General features: G+C 41.1%; 1 protein-coding gene across 1 annotated transcript; it reads left to right on the top strand.

The window, feature by feature from the left end:
* Positions 1-155: 155 nt before the first annotated feature.
* Positions 156-14012, top strand: si:ch211-207e14.4 (interleukin-17 receptor D). The gene is made up of 13 exons (XM_042099031.1): positions 156-678; positions 7934-8024; positions 8824-8979; positions 9297-9415; positions 9496-9619; positions 9994-10032; positions 10258-10403; positions 10481-10558; positions 10769-10835; positions 11211-11354; positions 11522-11712; positions 11794-12469; positions 12771-14012. Exons 1-12 carry the CDS (start codon positions 472-474, stop codon positions 12346-12348), a joined length of 1917 nt encoding a protein of 638 aa, XP_041954965.1. The 5' UTR covers positions 156-471; the 3' UTR covers positions 12349-12469; positions 12771-14012.
* The last annotated feature ends 3744 nt before the right edge of the window (positions 14013-17756 follow it).

The following is a 17756-nucleotide window of genomic DNA, read 5'->3' as shown; positions in this document are numbered from 1 at the left end:
GCTAATATTCAGATAATTTTCATGTAGATCATCTTGTAGAACTGGTCAAACTGAGTTGTTGACTAGACTATCAAATCAAAGTTATTCTATCCAGTGTTGCGAAAATGGTTATATGCCACGTGGTAACGAACCAGTCCTACCACAAGGCTCTTCGGTCGAGTAGGCTACACGTCACTACAAGTAGGTAAAATACCTGCGGTGCCTGTTGAGGTAGGTGAGAAATGTAGATGATTTTGTGGTGTAGCCTTCGCAAAAACACCAGTAGAATAGCCGAGATTATGCAATGCCATCAGTAAATTGTCAGTGTGACCAATATTCATAGTTCGATCCACGTCCTGCTGGCTTGTTTTTCTGCACCTTTTTTTCGCCGCTGCTTTGAGGTAGCCTACACCATTTTCAGTGTCGGTGAACGCACTGCCCAGAGGCACCACTCCCTGAACTCACCGTTTGTGGCGCGCGCTGCCGTTTTTCATGCAAACATGCCCAACAACGGTGAACTTCAATGGTATGCGCTGCGGTAGTGACCTTGAGAGTTTGTTTGGAAGCCTTACCTTGTTCGCCACCTTGGCACTGAGGCAAATCCTAATGTGGCGGAACACACTAATATTTTATGTGTCTTTGCTCCTTCATTCTGGATCTCTCCAGGAGCAAATATACCCACAGAACTGCATTCGGAAGGTAAGCCAATATTACAGCAGATATCCTTCTATTTAAACTTTATCTAGCTGATCAGAGAGCAGCTGTCTGAACTCACCAGCTCATGTCGTTTAGGCTATATTTATCAGTGCTTTAAATAACAAGTGTGGTTTGTTTTCATTTTTACAAGCAGACTATCCCTTTTTCGTAACTGATTCTGGATTTTCACGTTTATAAATGGTGACCTGCGCAGATGTCAAGGCTAAGCAGAAATAGTCCCCATTCCCACGAATTCTGTATAGACTAGGCTACTACGACGGAGTATTCGGGCCACACATGAAGATTTTGTTTTTGCTATGTCGAGAATGAAGTTGAAATGTCATGTCGACTTTAATCTCGACATTCTTTATTCTTGACATTCAAAACTAGTTAGTAGGTTAGGCTACAGGCCTATTTGTTGTTAAACCCGATTCAGGGCTACAATTTCAACAAATCATCTAACTTAAGACATTTTGTTGAGTTTCATGATTCGGATCCTGGCCAGGACAGGTGGACGAAGTAGCCAATGCCATCCTTTGGTTGGTCATAGGACATGGACAGACCGTCCTTACACCAAAACATTTGACTTTTTTCATAACTTTGCAACTGTTCAAATGGATGCAATACTATAATTTAAATAATTATTAATTCTCTGTTCACAAATCTAAAACATGTTCACTGCCGAATACAAAAGATGACTTAATTATGAGTAGGTTATTTTGATCTATGCTAAAGATCTAGCTAGGCCAGTGTTTTTCAACCTTTTTTGTGCCACGGCACACTTTTGACACTTAAAATGTCCCACTGCACACTAACATCCTGTGTGAAGAAAAAATAAACATACCATAGCCTAAAATTTCAAATAATACAAAGATATGGCCTTATTAGGGCTTCTATGCAAGACCTGCTCAATAAAACAAGCGCCCTCTGTTTCATTTGTAGGTGACTATATCTAATTTAATTGTTGTTATGAACTGTATATGTGATGATTCTGTGAATACTGGATATGGGGTCCCCATTGTACAATGCCTGCATACCACAAATAGTGCAATCATACAATCAAATAGCTGCAAGCAGCAATGTGGGGGCCAAGCAGTTAAGCAGGAGTTGGGATTGGATTGGATTGGACTGAACTGGACTTGACTGTGATGTGTTAGATTGGATTGCATTGGACTTGTTTGAATTGGACTGGACTGGATTCAAAGGTCACCGAATTTATTGTGTGTCCTCAAGATGTACTCCTAAGTCCACATACCAAGTTTGGTTTAAAGTGGTGAAAATGTTGATAATTATAGCACCCCTAGTGGTGAAAGCACACCAAATTAATTGTGCATCCTCAGGATGTAGTCCCAAGTCCACATACCAAGTTTGGTTGCGATAGGTGAAAGTGTTGCTAATCATAGAGCCCCTAGTGGTCAAACGTCACCAAATCTATTGTGGGTCCTTAGGATGTGTTCACGAATCATTGTACCAAGTTTGGTGTCAATTCGAGAAAGTCTTCCTAATTATAGCGCCCCCTAGTGGTCAAAGTACACCAAATGTATTGTGCGTCCTCAGGATCGGGTTCAAGTTTGATTGGCTGTTACAGGCGAACGGTTTTAGGTTTGAAGACAAAAAGGGATAACTGTTTTTTGAGGCTTGGATTAAAGATTATGTGTGTCAAGTTTGGTATCAATCGGACAAACTTTGTGACCTGTGAAAACTTTTAGGTGTTTTTGATTAAATCCAATATGGAAGAAAATCCATCATGTGCCACTGTGCCTAATTTGTGTGCCAAATTTTACAACTTTTTTACCAGACGGTTCTATGGGCTGCCATAGACTTCCATGACGGAATAATAATAATAATAATAATAGGAAAACGTAGAAGCACAATGGCCTTCGCAGCTTCTCTGCTTGACCCCCAATGAGAGCATGTGGTTATAAATTATTTGATGCAACAGCTTTTCTGGACCAGTGAGTGACATTTGGGTAATTTTCTGCGGCACACCTGATGATCTCTCACGGCACACTAGTGTGCCCCGGCACAGTGGTTGAAAAACACTGAGCTAGGCTATGTGGTGAATGTCAGGTTATTGTCTTATTTCATTCCCAATTTCACAATGATCATGCAGGATAGCCTAACACCCACTTATCAAATTGCTATCAGGTTCGTCTGGGTTCTCCCAGGTTACATGGAGGATGTTCTGATGAAGAATCTGTTGTCACCATCATTACTACAGCCAATTCAGCCAAGTTAAAATTGAACTATTGAAAAAAATAACTTCAAGATGGTCTATTGCATTATTGTATTTAGAATCAAATCTGGTTAAAAGTAACAAAGGCCTACTTCATGCTCATATTTCAAATGTAGTGGAGTCAAAGTCACAAGTTTCCAAAAATAGTATAGGCCTACTCAAGGGGGAAGATCACCAGCATGTTAACATCTAAGGTAAAAAATAAAGCTTTAAACATCTCTACAAAACACATCTGGTATGATTACCAATCACTTAGAGTTTACAAAACAGGTTAAAGTTTGTTTGTATGTGCCTTACAGCAAGATAATGACGAGTGGAGTGTCAGGCAGTATTTGTGCTCTTGAAAAGCTCATTTATCTGAAAGTAATTGTGAAAGATATTGCCAACTTTTTGCTCATTCTATTCTTGTTTTATGTTGCACACATTGCCCTTTATATAGTTTTGACATAGAAATTAAGAAAAAATATCTAAAGGGGTTTTAGGAGACTCTGTAACTCCGTTACCATAAAATGCTGTTTTTCCCCACTCCCTCAATGGCATTAATCCCAAAAATGAATCCCGAAAAGCGCCATAGTAGGACACTTGATTTAGTATATTTCATTTATATATTACAAGGAAGTTTACAAGGAAGTTTGCGCATTTATGGGGGGGGGGGGGGGCACCAACAAGGAGCACCCAAGAGCAACAGGGGCAAGGAAAAACTCCCTTACCAAGGAAGAAACCTTGGGCAGATCCACGGCTCAAGGGGCTAACCCAACTGCCAGGGGTCTTGGTGTGTGTGTTGGGGGGATGACAGGGGAGATGGGTTAGTGTGCTGTGTATGTGGGGAGAGGGCAGTGTGCAATATGTGTGTTGGAGAAGCTTCCTCATGAGTGCTGAGGAGTGAATGATGAGTGCAAAGTCAGTATAGTGTGAGTTCAGAGTTCGGATGGCCTGGGGATAAAAACTTCTCCTGAGTCTCTCAGTTCTGGCTTTGTGACTACATAGGCGTCTTCTTGATTTCAGCGGTAGGAATAATCCATTGTTGGGATGAGAAAAGTCCTTTAGAATATTTTGGGCTCTTAGGAGTACTCTTCTGGAATAGATATCTTGTAGAGCAGGGAGTTGAGTTCTTGTAGTACGTTCAGCTGAGCGCACTACTCTCTGCAGAGTACTACAATCTCTAACTGTGGAGTTCCCATACCAGGTGATGATGCGTGTGTCAGGCCCAAGATCACTGTGTCATCTGCAAACTTGATGATGGAGGTATGACTACTGTTGGCTTTGCAGTCATGTGTGTAGATGTTGTACAGCAGTGGACTCAAAACACAGCCTTGGGGAGCACCAGTGCTGATGGTTAATGAGTCAGATGTCAGACCCCCCACTCTAACCACTTGTGAACGGTTGGTGAGGAAGTCAAATATCCAGTGACACAGGGTGGTGTTCAGTCCTAAGGCCTTCATCTTTGTGACCAAGGTGAGGGCTACTATCGTGTTGAATGCTGAACTAAAGTCAATGAACAGCATCCTCACATAATTCCCATTCCCCTCCTCCAGGTGAGTTAAGGTGGTGTGCATGAGGTTTGAGATGGCATCCTCTGTAGACCTGTTGGCTCTGTAAGCAAATTGGAGGGGGTCGAAGGAGGCAGGGAGGGATGAGCAGATAATGTTTTTCACAAGCTTCTCAAAACTCTTCATCACTGTAGACGTCAGGGCTACTGGGCGGTAGTCATTCAGAAATGATGGACTTTTGTTTTTCGGTACTGGAACAATAACAGACTGCTTGAGGCAAGTAGGAACTGTCTCTTGAGCCAATGATGTGTTAAAGATATAAGTGAACACAGGAGCTAACTGAGCAGCGCAGGATTTCAAAACCCTGTTAGAAATTCCATCCGGTCCAGCAGCTTTTCTACAATTAACCCTCCTAAAGGCATTGCTCACATCGACCTCAGAGACGCAGAAAGGTGCATCCTCATTTGCTTCACATGCTGCAGCTAGTGCAAGATGGTCTGTGTTTTTCATGTCAAAGCGAGCATAAAAAGCATTAAGTTCATCAGGGAGGGCTTTACTCACATTCATCATAGGAGGGGACTTTCTTTCACAGCCAGTGATGGTTCGGAGTCCTTTCCACACTCGTGCTGGATCACCCTCCAAGAAATCAGCTTCAACTCTGTCTCTATAGCGCCGCTTAGCATCTTTTAATAGCTCTACGTAAACTATAAGATGCTGCTTTGTAATCCGTCATATCCCCTGAAATAAGCCCAACATTATAAGTCATGGTGCGTGTCTTTAATGTCGTTCTCACTTCTCTATCCACCCATGGCTTCTGGTTAGGGAAGCTTCGGATCTTTACAGTTGGGATGATGGAATCAGTTAGCATATTGATGTAACTCAATGATACTTCAGTAAACTCATTTGTGTCAGCAGAGTTCGTCTTGAACATGCCAAGTTTCGTGAAATTCTGTACATCTAGTGACTGTACACCCATCAGCTTGGAGATGGTGGTGTTTAGTGAAGGGTTGCCGGTAGGTGATGGTGACACACAGTACTCACTCACTCTCACACACACAGGCACCATTACCCCCTCCTCCCCCCCCACACACACACCCATTACACCATACCCCCCTACACATGCATAAGCCCCCCCCCCCCCCCCCCCACACACACACACACACACACTTATATACACAGCATGAGTTGCAAGAGTAGAGGATAGAGACAAATTGACCTGATCTATTTCTATGTGAGAGAATGTGCTGGACTGAGCGCCGGTTGTATTTTGTACCACTATGCGATACATCTACTTATCTTTTTTTTTTCTTTCATTATGATAAAACATACTATAACTAATGAATACATGATCATTTTGGGAATAATTTACACAATTAAATCTTGTTTTAACAATATAGGCCAGTCGGTCTAGCCCAAAAAGACAAAACATTTGCAAAAGAAATGTCTCAGTTTTTATTTGTCCTAATCATCATGATCATCTGAATCATATACTAAAAGTCTACCACCATAGATGGAGTGGAACATATTTTTTTTCGAGATTAAAGGCCAAAGTTCTGCCCAACACTCTAAGGGCCCTATCATGACAGTCTAAAGCGCATGGTCACTAGTCAAAAGCTTATTCATATTTAGTAGGATGTCCAGTCCACATTTAGAGTGTTTTCGTTATCAAACGTAGGGCAGATGGCGCAACAAGGCGTTCCTAGGTTTCTGGCTACTTTTTAGGTGACCAATGCAAAACCGGGAAACGGTTTATTATCAAGGCTTTGAATGTGGGGTGTCTGTAGATCGGTGTGCATAGCATTAATTCCTGCAGGCGCCCCTGTGGCCATGCATGCCCCCTTAAAATAGCATCTGAATTTGCGCCACTGACTTTTGACCCTGGTCTGTGGCAGAGTTGTTTTCTGAAACTGCAACATATAAACAGAGAACATTTGCGCCGGAACACACCTCCTCTTTTCGCTGAACCGCCCCCGTGGGCGCAATTGCATTTCATAATTTAGCAACGTGTGCCTGTGGAGGGAAAATTCTAATATGCGTTGAATGCAAAATAGGAAAGACACAAGCGCCAGTATACAAAGTCAATTGCGCTTGAGTGCATGATAGGGGCCCTAAAGTTCAAGGGCAAATGGGGTGACCCTTCTCTCCTCTCACACGGAAACACACTGGCGAAGGCCATCAGGCCGGAACGTTTGTCAATTAACCCCTGTGCTAAAATGGATTAAAAGCAAGAAAAGATTTTTGGAGTGCGACCATTGGTCATATTATAGGAAACAAGTGTAGAAACACTTCTATATGAGTTTTTTTTAATGTTATATTTTGAGAACCGCATGTTTGCTGATGTTGACTTTTATTAAAGTTATCATTTATTTGCTGAGTGACACCAAAAAATCTAGTGGGAGTGTAACTCCGTTACCGCGTGATCTTCCCCTCAAATAAAGTACAGATACTCAAAAATCATACTTAAGTACAGTAATCAAGTAAATGTACTAATTTTTCTATTATACAAAATGTTTTACGGGTAAGGCCGCACATCCAAATAAGTGCCCTTCATGACCCACAGGCCGTTAGTCTCCATAGGTTAACACGGCAAAACTCGACCCCCCTACCTGATAGCCCCAAATATATTAACATCTTTCTAAAACTGCTTTTCCATGCCTCACCTGCATAAAATATAGTATAAACACAGCTATGTGTGCATTTACTTAGAATACATGGGGTTTATTGCCTGCTCGGGACGAATGAAACAATCATCCCTAGACATTCAGCATAGGCTGTTTTGCATCCATTACAAACAAACATGCAATGTGAAAGTCTGGGATTGGGGAGAGCACTTCATAGTCTACTGAATAGGCCTAAGCATGAAGTTGAACCTTTAGATGAAAAACACTCTTTAATAATAAAAAATAAATAAACTGCTAATGAAGTTTATTTTTGACCATCGAATATATTGCCTGTAACTCCGTGATAAAAGGGCGTAACAGGAAAGTATTTGGCTGAGCAACGGAGGTTAATATGTTCTATGTTTTGTCCAAATGATGTCTGTCTATCGTCGTTGCACTCGTAGGAAACTGGAATGTTTAATTCGTCCCCGTTTCAATCGTCGCGGTTGTTCTATAACCTAGGCCTACTTTGGAGCGGTCGTTCTCTCTCCAACTAGTTTTGATAGACATGTCAAGATGAAATGTCGATTAAAATCAATATTATATTTTAACTTTATTCTCGAAAAGTTTAATGTCGACATGTTGAGTTTAATCTCGTCATGGCAAAAATATGTTTTTCTTCATGTGTGGCCCTAATACTCCGTCGTAACCTACACCACAGTCAAGTAGTTGGGTAACAAAAGTGAACTGTGTGATATTTACGATTGAAAGTGTGCTGTAATCAAGTCAAGGTCATACTCTGAGTTTATAACCTATTGTTGTTCATTTACAAGAGGCCTACTTCAAATAAATTCCAGACAGATAGTTCTCTGTTAACATATGTCGTACAGAAATATATCTGATTCTTAATTCTTTCTGTATCTCTTTATCAGGGAGAATTTGAAGGCGAGTATTGCCGTATTACACAGGAGGAAGTTAAAGCAGTTTTAAACCTTCCCTCTTCAGTTTCCTTTCCATTTGGAGGTTAGTATTCTGACGAGGGTTTCTGAGTGAATGCAGAATTCTCACTAAATTAACTAGAAAATGTCATTCTTAGGAAGGAATTACCATTGCATGTAAATGCAAAAAGGCTGCTGTGTAAAACATTGTATTAGTAAAAAAAAAATCAAATTACTTAGTATGATTATTGAGATTACATAGACCTACAGTATTGTAGGCAGCCATGGCCTACTGGTTAGCACTTCAGACCTGTAACCGGAGGGTTGCTCGAACCCCAACCAGTAGGCACGGCTGAAGTGCCCTTGAGCACAGCACCTAACCCCTCACTGCTCCCCGTGCTGTTGAAGCAGGCAGCTCACTGCGCCGGGATTAGTGTGTGCTTCTCCTCACTGTGTGTACACTGTGTGCTGTGGGTCGTTTCTACAACCAACCCAAAAGGGCAAAGTCATGTTACCCTGCTGCTCATCCAGCTATGCACTTATTCTTACTGTACTCTACCGTTTTTAAATTGTCCTAAAATTGTTGAGAGAATTGCTTTAAAACTTAAACTGTTTACTGCGAACACTATTACAAGACCTATGTAGGAGTGGTTGAATGAGGTCAAACGGTTTCAGTCGCATTAAATGTCAATTTTCGTCGGAAGAAGAAAAATTATTATTATTATAAGAAGAAAGACAGTGATAACTGTCCAAATACTGAGTTCAAACATTGTTTATTATTTTATAATAAGACAGCTGGTATGTGGCATGCACTGACAACAGTACAGTATAGTTTTTTACTTGTTTTTTTCTCTTCTAATTATTGAACCTTTCTCTCTGGCCAGGTTGTGTTCCTTGGCCATGTAATTTTTTTCTAGGAGTAACTCCAGACATTTGCCAACATTATGTTCAGCGTCCACAAAATGTGGTCATTGAGTTCCTGCCCAATCCTGATCCCAAACACGAAACTGCCATTATATCATGGAACCCCAGTAAATACGGTAACACTGCTATTATATTATGGAACCCCAGTAAATATGGTAATTCCAGAGCATGTTGAACTCACATGTTTTTCTGTTTTGAATGGAATAATGTGGATTCGAATAGGATTGTTATGTGAAAGCACTATTAGATCTAGATTGGTACAGGTGACAAACAGTGCTCCAAGTCTGTTGGGTAGCACAAACGTGAGTTATATATTGGCCTCTATATGTGGGTTTGGTAAAAAGGAAACCATGATATGATGAATGATTTGAGGATACAGGTTTCTCATGAATGTTTTAATTGATATGTGGTTAATGTGTGTTTTGTTATTCAGGGATTGCCTTCCTGCGAGGATTTCAGGTTTCTCTGCATGCCTTGGGTGGGGCTCAGGTGGCGTGTCAGCTTTTCCTGGTGCAGCAAAACCAGTCCTTAACACCATTCCATTCCCAAAGGGTACACGTAGAGCTACTCTGTTAGTCTTTTGCTTGGTATGTAATTTGATTTTCAATCAACACAAGTTTTTTTCTTCCTAGGTTTATTACTCGGACCCCTTCCCCATTTTGACTCTTGACACTCAGTATGCAGTGACGGTAATGGCATTGCCCGTGCCTGAGGAGTGGGACCAATTTTACCAGAAGCGTCTGTTCAGCACACGCAGTAAGTCTGAGCTAGTGACCCAAAGTCTTTAATGGCCATAGCACATCAAAACACTATAACTTTCCCCTTTTCACAACGGGTTACTTACAGTCAGCTTAACCAGTCACTCGTAAGTCATGGTCTGCCGAAATAAAATGTGGTAAACAAAATTAGCATGGCCCCAGCTGTGGCGCAACTGACTGGGGCACCTGCACCTTACGCTGGTGACCCGGGTCCGATTCCCGCCCTGTGGTCCTTTCCGGATCCAACCCCCTTCTCTCTCTCCCATTCGCTTCCTGTCACTCTCCACTGTTCTGTCAAAAGCCCAAAAAATATACTTAAAAAAAAAAAAGAATGAGCATAATGAACTTACTTTCGTCTCTGTAATTTTACAGCTTGCCCTGAGAAAAATGGACTAGCAAAATGCAAAAAAGGTGAGTAACCGCACATTTGTAGTATAACCACATTCTAACAGAATCATTTAATAAATAATGTGATCTATAATGTTATCATACATACATATAAAAATACATACACATTTTTTATATGTCATTCTAGCTTATTTTACACAAATCTACAGCATTGGTAGCAGTGGGGGAGTGGTATTTTATTGAGACAGATATTCAGTGTTCGACCCACTGTTTACTTTGTTTCCACAGACTGGTATCCAACATACATCGTTATAGAGCAAAATGGTCATGACGTTAATGTAACCTTCAACCTTGCACCCCCAAATCTACAGTTGAATCAATATTTTTCATCGTGCTATGGTGGGGGTCAAAGAACATACACAACATTAGAACCAGTAAGTAGGTTTTGCCTCAAATCAGAACAATGTGTAGTTTATGTCCCAGCTGGAAGTATGACACTGTTGTTTTTCAGGACATCAAAAAGAACCACACACACTTCACATACCGATTGCCCCGATTACTTTACTCTGGAGTAAATTACACTTGTGAGGTGAGCCAAATTAATAATGATTTATTATGTATTATTATTCATAATAATAATACATTAATAATATTGATAGAAATAACATAATTGCACTATTAATTTAATTAATGGATTAGAATACTCTTATGTTTTTGGTGAAATAGATTTATGAACTATTTTATTGTATTGACCATTGTTTTGTTTTTCTGCTTTGTTCTTTTCTAACTATCAAAACAGATAGCAGTTGATGTGGTAGATGCCGTCAGGAAAAAGTTTTATGTTGAGATATCGCCAACAAGAGAGGGTAGGCTTTGATGTGACTTAATCTTTATAGTAAGTGGTGTTTGTTAAACAGTAGACTTACATAGTCACTCAAAGTTGAAGGCATAGCCATGAGCTGGGCTAGCGTGCAGTAGCCTGAAAGTTGTCGGTTCGATTCCCGGCTTCCACCGTTGTGCCCTTGAGCAAAGCACTTAATCCCAAGTTGCTCCGGGGACAATGTAATCCCTTGTAATATAGTTGTCATTTTGGACAACAGTGTCTGCTAAATTAATAAATGTAATGTAAATGCATATCAGTACTAGCTGGAATAATACAAACCCACAATATAAATGGAGATGTCTCAATCACCACAGACATTTGTGGAATATTGAGTCCATTGCATTATGTCCTTCCATAGATCCCTCTCAATTACTTCCAGAGATTAACCCCCTCACCTCCCTGATTCCTCTTGGCATCATCCTGGCCGTTACTCTGGCTACCCTCCTTGCAGTTATGTGCAAGAGAAAACGGGACAAACTAACCAAGAAGTATGCCACTCCAGGTGGGAAGTGTGTGTGTGTGGAGTGGTGGTGGATGTTCGTGTGGGAACACTTGACACTAGCTTAAAAGTAAACACATTCTAAAGCACATTCAGACATGTAATTTGCAAGCTGATAATTGTATTCTTTTAATATTTTTTAAAATCTCATGAATTGTTTCATGTTTCAGTGAACGCTTGTCCAGACATTTATCAGCAATTCCTAGTCAAACCAGAGGAACAGTGTGTGGCTGTGACCATTCCAGTCCAGAACTCCATGCCCCCCAGCCTGCTGATAGTCTATTCAGGCACTGATGGTCCTGCTCATGTTCGGGTTGTCCTGCATCTTGCGGCTTTCCTGCAGAGGCATATGGCAATTAAGGTAGGGCTAGAAAAATACTGCCTTAAGTACTATCTGTTGTTGGTTATTTTGAACTGAAATTCACATCTCCTCTCTGGTCAGGTTTTTCTGGATCTGTGGGAATCTCTCAGTCTGATGGAGGAGGGTGTGCTGGGATGGTACTGCAAGAAGATCGTGGAGAGTGACTATGTGCTGGTCATCTGCTCCCCGGGCCTCCATCTGAGACCACAGGAGAAAAAAGACGTCCCAGAGGAAGAAGACCCTCCAGATCAAAACATGTCCTCAGCCATCGTAGCTATGATTGGCGAGGAGCTTTGCCGTACAAAAGCCAGGGGCCAAGACCTGTCCAGATACATGACTGCGATGTTTGACTACTCTAAGGAGACGGACATGCCTGTGGTTTTTAGCCTTGCCTCCCACTACAATCTCACCACAGACTTGCCGCTGCTCTTCTCCCACCTCCATGGGCTGGCCCTGCAGCAGCCTGGGGCCTGCCTGCGGATAGAGCACATCTCTGAGGACTACTCCAGACTGCCTGCTGGGGAAGCGCTACAGAGAGCCATCCTGGAGGCTACGTCTGAGCTCAGTGAACAGCAGGAATGTGAAGATGAGAAAGGACCCGCAATTACCACCACCACACATGGATTCATTTCATGATTTTGAATGTGTATACATGGACTCGGTGATGGAGCACAATAACGAGGTCTAAAAGCAACGTTGTCAAAGATACGGCTTGGGAGCCAGGTCCGGCCCACCAGCCGGAATAGATATTCGACTACGTAGTATAGTATAGTATATTTACTTTTTTGATCCCGTGAGGGAAATTTGGTCTCTGCATTTAACCCAATCGGGGAATTAGTGAAACACAAACAGCACACAGTGTACACACAGTGAGGTGAAACACACACTAATCCCAGCGCAGTGAGCTGCCTGCTACAACGGCGGCGCTCGGGGAGCAGTGAGGGGTTAGGTGCCTTGCTTAAGGGCACTTCAGCCGCGGCCCACTGGTCGGGGCTCAAACCGGCAACCCTCTGGTTACAAGTCCAGAGTGCTAACCAGTGGGCCACGGCTGCCCACTATGTGTGATAAGCGTAATCTTTATGAAATGCCAAAGCAAATAAGCCTAGTACAAAAACAGGAAGGAAAACCGGGAGAAATTGACTGAGCATGAAGCTCTTTTACAACAATGCCCTGAGTTTACAAAACATACAACAACAATCATCAAAATAACACCACAAGAACAATAAAAAAAGATACAAAGCCTAATAAAAAAAAAAATAGTAAGAAAAGAGGGGAAATATGTATGTATCAATAAAATCAAAATAATAATAATAATAATAATAATAATAATAATATGTAAGGTCTAAATGCAGAAAAAGGAAACATTTTGCTGCACCAACAATTTCATTATGTTGGCGTAGCCATATAGTCTCCATGCTGGTGAAAAAAGAGACTGACATGGAGGGTAGGGTATTTCAAGAAAGAGCAGAAACAGCAGCACACGATAAACCTATTTGTCTTGTTTGCTCATAAGTGGGTGTAGTTAAGAAGTTTATTATCTATCAACAACCTAAAACCCATGCAGAAAAATTATAATGACCTTGACAATGGTGGCCCTCACAAGGTCTCATTCTAACAAATCCGGCCTACTGTCTAATATTGCACACCCCTGTTGAAAAGAATACATGTTATGAATGCAGTCTGGCAATAAATTAATTGAACTGGGAAAGAACTGGATGGAAAGAACTGGGAAAGAACACTCTGGCAGCACCAGTCCTAACCAGCCAACCCCCTTGAACAAGCATGTTATTTAATAAGCAGAACACTTTTTCCTTTGCACTTTTAATGTAACACTGTAGTGGCTTTTTGAAATGCCTGTTTATGCCATACTTAACATTGCAGCCACTAAAAAGCTAGACATAACAGTTGCTGTGATGGCCGCCATGTATTGAACCTCAACAGCTGTTTTAATAGGCTGTCTGAAAGACTTGACTTGGTGAATTATAAAATGTAATTTGTAAATATAAATTGTATAAAGTAAACTTTGTTGCTGGTACATTGTTGTTATTGAACCAAGTCTTCTCATACTACAAAATAAGCTTACTCTGAGTCTGGTCACACTTTTTATTGATTGGACTGATTATGATTATGAACATTATATTGATTTGAAATTTTGTAGAAAATTAGACTTTCCAAAATTAGATGTGTCCATATGTGTTGCCTCTGTTAACATTAGTTGTGAAGATTGTGAAAATATGTTCAGTCTAGTCTGCATGTATATCATTTATACATCAACTGTGAATAAAGGACACATTATATGGCTGCTGTCAAAGTGTCTAGAAGTGACACGGGTGCTTTTTCCCCTGGAAAACATGATGGCTCATTTCCCTCTTAGTTTTTAGGTGTTGTACTAATTTAGGCTGTATTTGGTTGTCTTCAGTACCCTAGGCTGTTTTACAATGCTATAGTTAATTCACTGGCAATATTATTTCTGTCAGATGTGGTGTGGTGGAGACTGTGGCTGTTTGGATCAAGGACAGGTTGAATCACGGTTAATATCTAGGCAACTAAAAGGTGCATCCACAAAACTGTTAACTTAACTAAAATAAGTGTCATTTTAACTGAAGCTCACACACATAAGAAAAATATTTGAAAGTCATTAACCCTTTAGGTGAGGGCAACTTTTTGATTTTGCAGAGTCGAAACTAAGAAATCGCCTTTCCCACTAAATATACTCTAGCATTGTGATGGGTAAGGATATATGTAAGTATTCATTTCACTTGAAAGAGACAGGACTCATGAAATTTGTAAGCCTGTGGTGACTGGTGCTGCGGGCTAACACCATTTCAGTGCCGAGGAGTGTCCAAACGTGGATGGGGCAGGTTGGCACACTGATTGAGGTTGTTTGGCACATACATTCCCTATGACTATTTTGTGACAAATCTATAAACGGGATGCGCATCACCCATCCTCTATACATTATATACTAACGATTGCCAAACATCTTCAGCTACCTATTTTAAATATGCTGATGGCACAGCAATCGTTGCCACAGCCTGTAGAAAGACAACTTTGTACAGGTCAATGTAGAGAAAATGGTGTACAGATAGAATGGGTTTCATCTTACAAATATTTGGGAATTAAAATAGACAATAACTTGCGTTTTAATCAGTGTGCACAGACCAAATGCTTTTGAGCTCTGCATAACGCCGAAGTAGCCTGGAAAAAGCGCCGCCATTGTTATGGAAGTCTATGGGAGTGTCGCCACCTGGTCGCCACTCTGTTTTACTACCGCTCTGACCCCGACCAGTAGGCACGGCTGAAGTGCCCTTGAGCAAGGCACCTAACCCCTCACTGCTCCCCGAGCGCCGCTGTTGTTGCAGGAAGCTCACTGCGCCATGATTAGTGGGTACCTCACTGTGTGTTTACTGTGTGCTGAGTGTGTTTCACTAATTCACAGATTGGGATAAATGCAGAGACCAAATTTCCCTCACGGGATCAAAAGAGTATTTATACTTCAGACCAAACCAGAGCTGAATGCTTCAGCAAAGGCCGTCACTGAAAAGCTGTGAATGTCGTTGAACACAGCTGTTCTCACATTAGCTGATTGCGATAAACATTAACCATTGTTGCCCAATTACCAATTATTCATTACACCTGTGTGTAGTATTGTAATAAATCTGCTGGGTAGGAAAAGGTCCCCCTCTAGCGACCCCCATTGTCTCCTACCCAGGTGAGTCCAATTAGGGCAATTAGGCATCAAACGCTCCCTCATCATCTCCAGGCATTGCCCCCTCAGTTCACCACACTATCTACTTTTTTTTTAGTGTTTTTCACATATAGTATTTTGCAGTAGCCTATTTTTAAAATACAAAAATACACACCAATAAAGTATTTTGATACAAAATACAAAATACAAAGCCATATGATGACATATAGGTTAATACTGTATTTCACCAGTTAGGGCACCAAAATTGCCAGCAGCGGCACTGTGTAGCCTATCTTGACATGTCTATGTTTTGGGTTGCAATATACAGGTAGTGGGCTCTCTGTTATTTTTAATGAGTAGGCCTAAGCCTAAAGTTACAGCATTTCTATCACAATTGACCAGACTTTGACCTTTGGTCTGCTTTTACCAAAATTCTGGCTATAATTGTTCCTTGTATTGCATCATGAGCCATCACTGTGCCTATTGCATTCTACTGTTGTTAGCCTTAAGCCTAGCTCAGTCATTATGTTATACCACATCGCCCTCCATTAGAAGTGCAATGAGCTGCATTGAGCATAATAAACTGCATTTAGAATTCCAAATTCATATTTCTAGATATTTTGGTGAAAGTAACTCAAAAGTAATACAATAGTAGTGCAATGCCTTACAATTCAGATACATAATGTAACAAATTACTTTGAAATGACAGTAATGAGTAATACATAATACATTACGTTACATTGCGTGTATGTGTGTGTGTGTGTGTGTGTGTGTGTGTGGAGGGTCAATCAAATTCTATGATTGATGTGAATGATCTCACAAATCACACAAACCAAATCAAGTTTTAAAAAATCGCAAAAGTATCAAAATTGAGATTCTTCACTTAGTATTGGTATTGAAACAATAATGTTGGTATTGTGACAACAGGAGTTGGGGATGCGTCCCCACCAAAGCTGAGACCAAACCTACGCCCTTGTCACGGATTGGGATAAATGCAGAGACCAAATTTCCCTCACAGGATAAGAGTATTTATACTTATACTATTGTCTTTTCATGTCTCTGTTTCTCTGTAATGTTTATAATGTGGTAGGCCTATGGCAACTGTTTGTCTGTTTTGTCATCTGTTTTGAGTAGCCTAGCCTATATTTTGTGAGACATCAACAAAGCCTTACGGCAGTGTGATAGAGCACTTCAAACAAAAGCAAAATGAGTAGCCTGCCGCAAGGAGCCTAGGTGTTCCAACCAACCCCGACTACAGTAGCCTAGATGTGCCAACCAACCCTGTGCCTGGGGCAGGTTGGCACAAGTGCACAACACCACTTTAATCATATAACTAGCCTTAACTCAAAACAAGGGGTCATTTGTTGACAGTGAATGTAGGCCTACGCATTTACATTCATACTCATTAGCTGAGATCCCTACCTTGGAAATCCAGAGTTCTCGCAAGAGCACAAGAGCACATACTACCCCTTGCATCTCCGGGAACCAATCAAATCGGCGTAGCCTATCTGATATAGGCGGGCCAGAGGCGAGCTAAACTAATAACGACAGCACTGCAACATTGGAGGTCAGTAAACATTGGTCGTAGTGTTATCCAATTGCGTCAAAGTCCGGAATCATTCAGAGTAAACATTAGTGTTTTCCAATTGTATGGTGCCGCCCCTCGAGTTGGACCATTAGGCTACATTGTTCGTGGCCAGACCCTTAATCTGTGTAGATTGCAGGGTCTGGATTTTCCCAGCTATGAGATTCCAAGCTTTCAATCACACTTTGACAATTTTAACGCATAAGACAGAGAAATAACCGAGAGTGAAAAGTGAGCCAACCTGCCCAGGTCTCCCCTATATTAGGCCTATCTTTACCCAACACCATTCGTCAGTAGCCTATGAGCCCAACAGTCCACCCCACCAAGTCCATGATTTTGCTTGGTGAAATAGGCCTAAGCATAGGCCTACTGTTTTGTTTGGAAATGGAATTGGGACCTGTGTGCCGTCATGGTAGCTTATAAAAAACGTGTTTTTCATTCAAAATGTTACGTAGCAATATTGGTGAAACATTTAATTGAGAATATTTGTGTGTCACATTGAGTTGTTTAATTAATTAAAAAGATAAATCAGAAATCATGACAAAACATAAATGGCACTAGGCCCTTCACAGAAACTAGCTTAAACCTGCAGTTCGGTTGAGCCACAATATTTAGAATAGAATAATTTTGATAAAGCTATAGCTAACAATAAAACTTTTGCATAATGAACTTCATCATTATTTTTTAGGAGGACGCAGGTGGACATTTTGCGTGGACCAAAGGATCATCCAAAGTGCCCGCCCATTGGACGCTCTTGACGCTGAACCCATC

This window comes from Alosa sapidissima, chromosome 7 (genome assembly GCF_018492685.1).
Source record: "Alosa sapidissima isolate fAloSap1 chromosome 7, fAloSap1.pri, whole genome shotgun sequence".
Taxonomy (NCBI): domain Eukaryota; kingdom Metazoa; phylum Chordata; class Actinopteri; order Clupeiformes; family Clupeidae; genus Alosa; species Alosa sapidissima.
The sequence above is the reverse complement of the archived record's forward strand: the minus strand, read 5'-3'. Positions and strand labels throughout refer to the sequence as shown.

Bases quoted from the DNA above. Each gene is read 5' to 3' on its own strand.
- si:ch211-207e14.4 (XM_042099031.1), top strand. From the start codon at position 472: ATGCAAACATGCCCAACAACGGTGAACTTCAATGGTATGCGCTGCGGT. The intron at 8,980-9,296 runs GTAACACTGCTA...TTTGTTATTCAG, and splicing joins ATGGAACCCCAGTAAATACG to GGATTGCCTTCCTGCGAGGA. The intron at 11,713-11,793 runs GTAGGGCTAGAA...CTCTCTGGTCAG, and splicing joins AGAGGCATATGGCAATTAAG to GTTTTTCTGGATCTGTGGGA.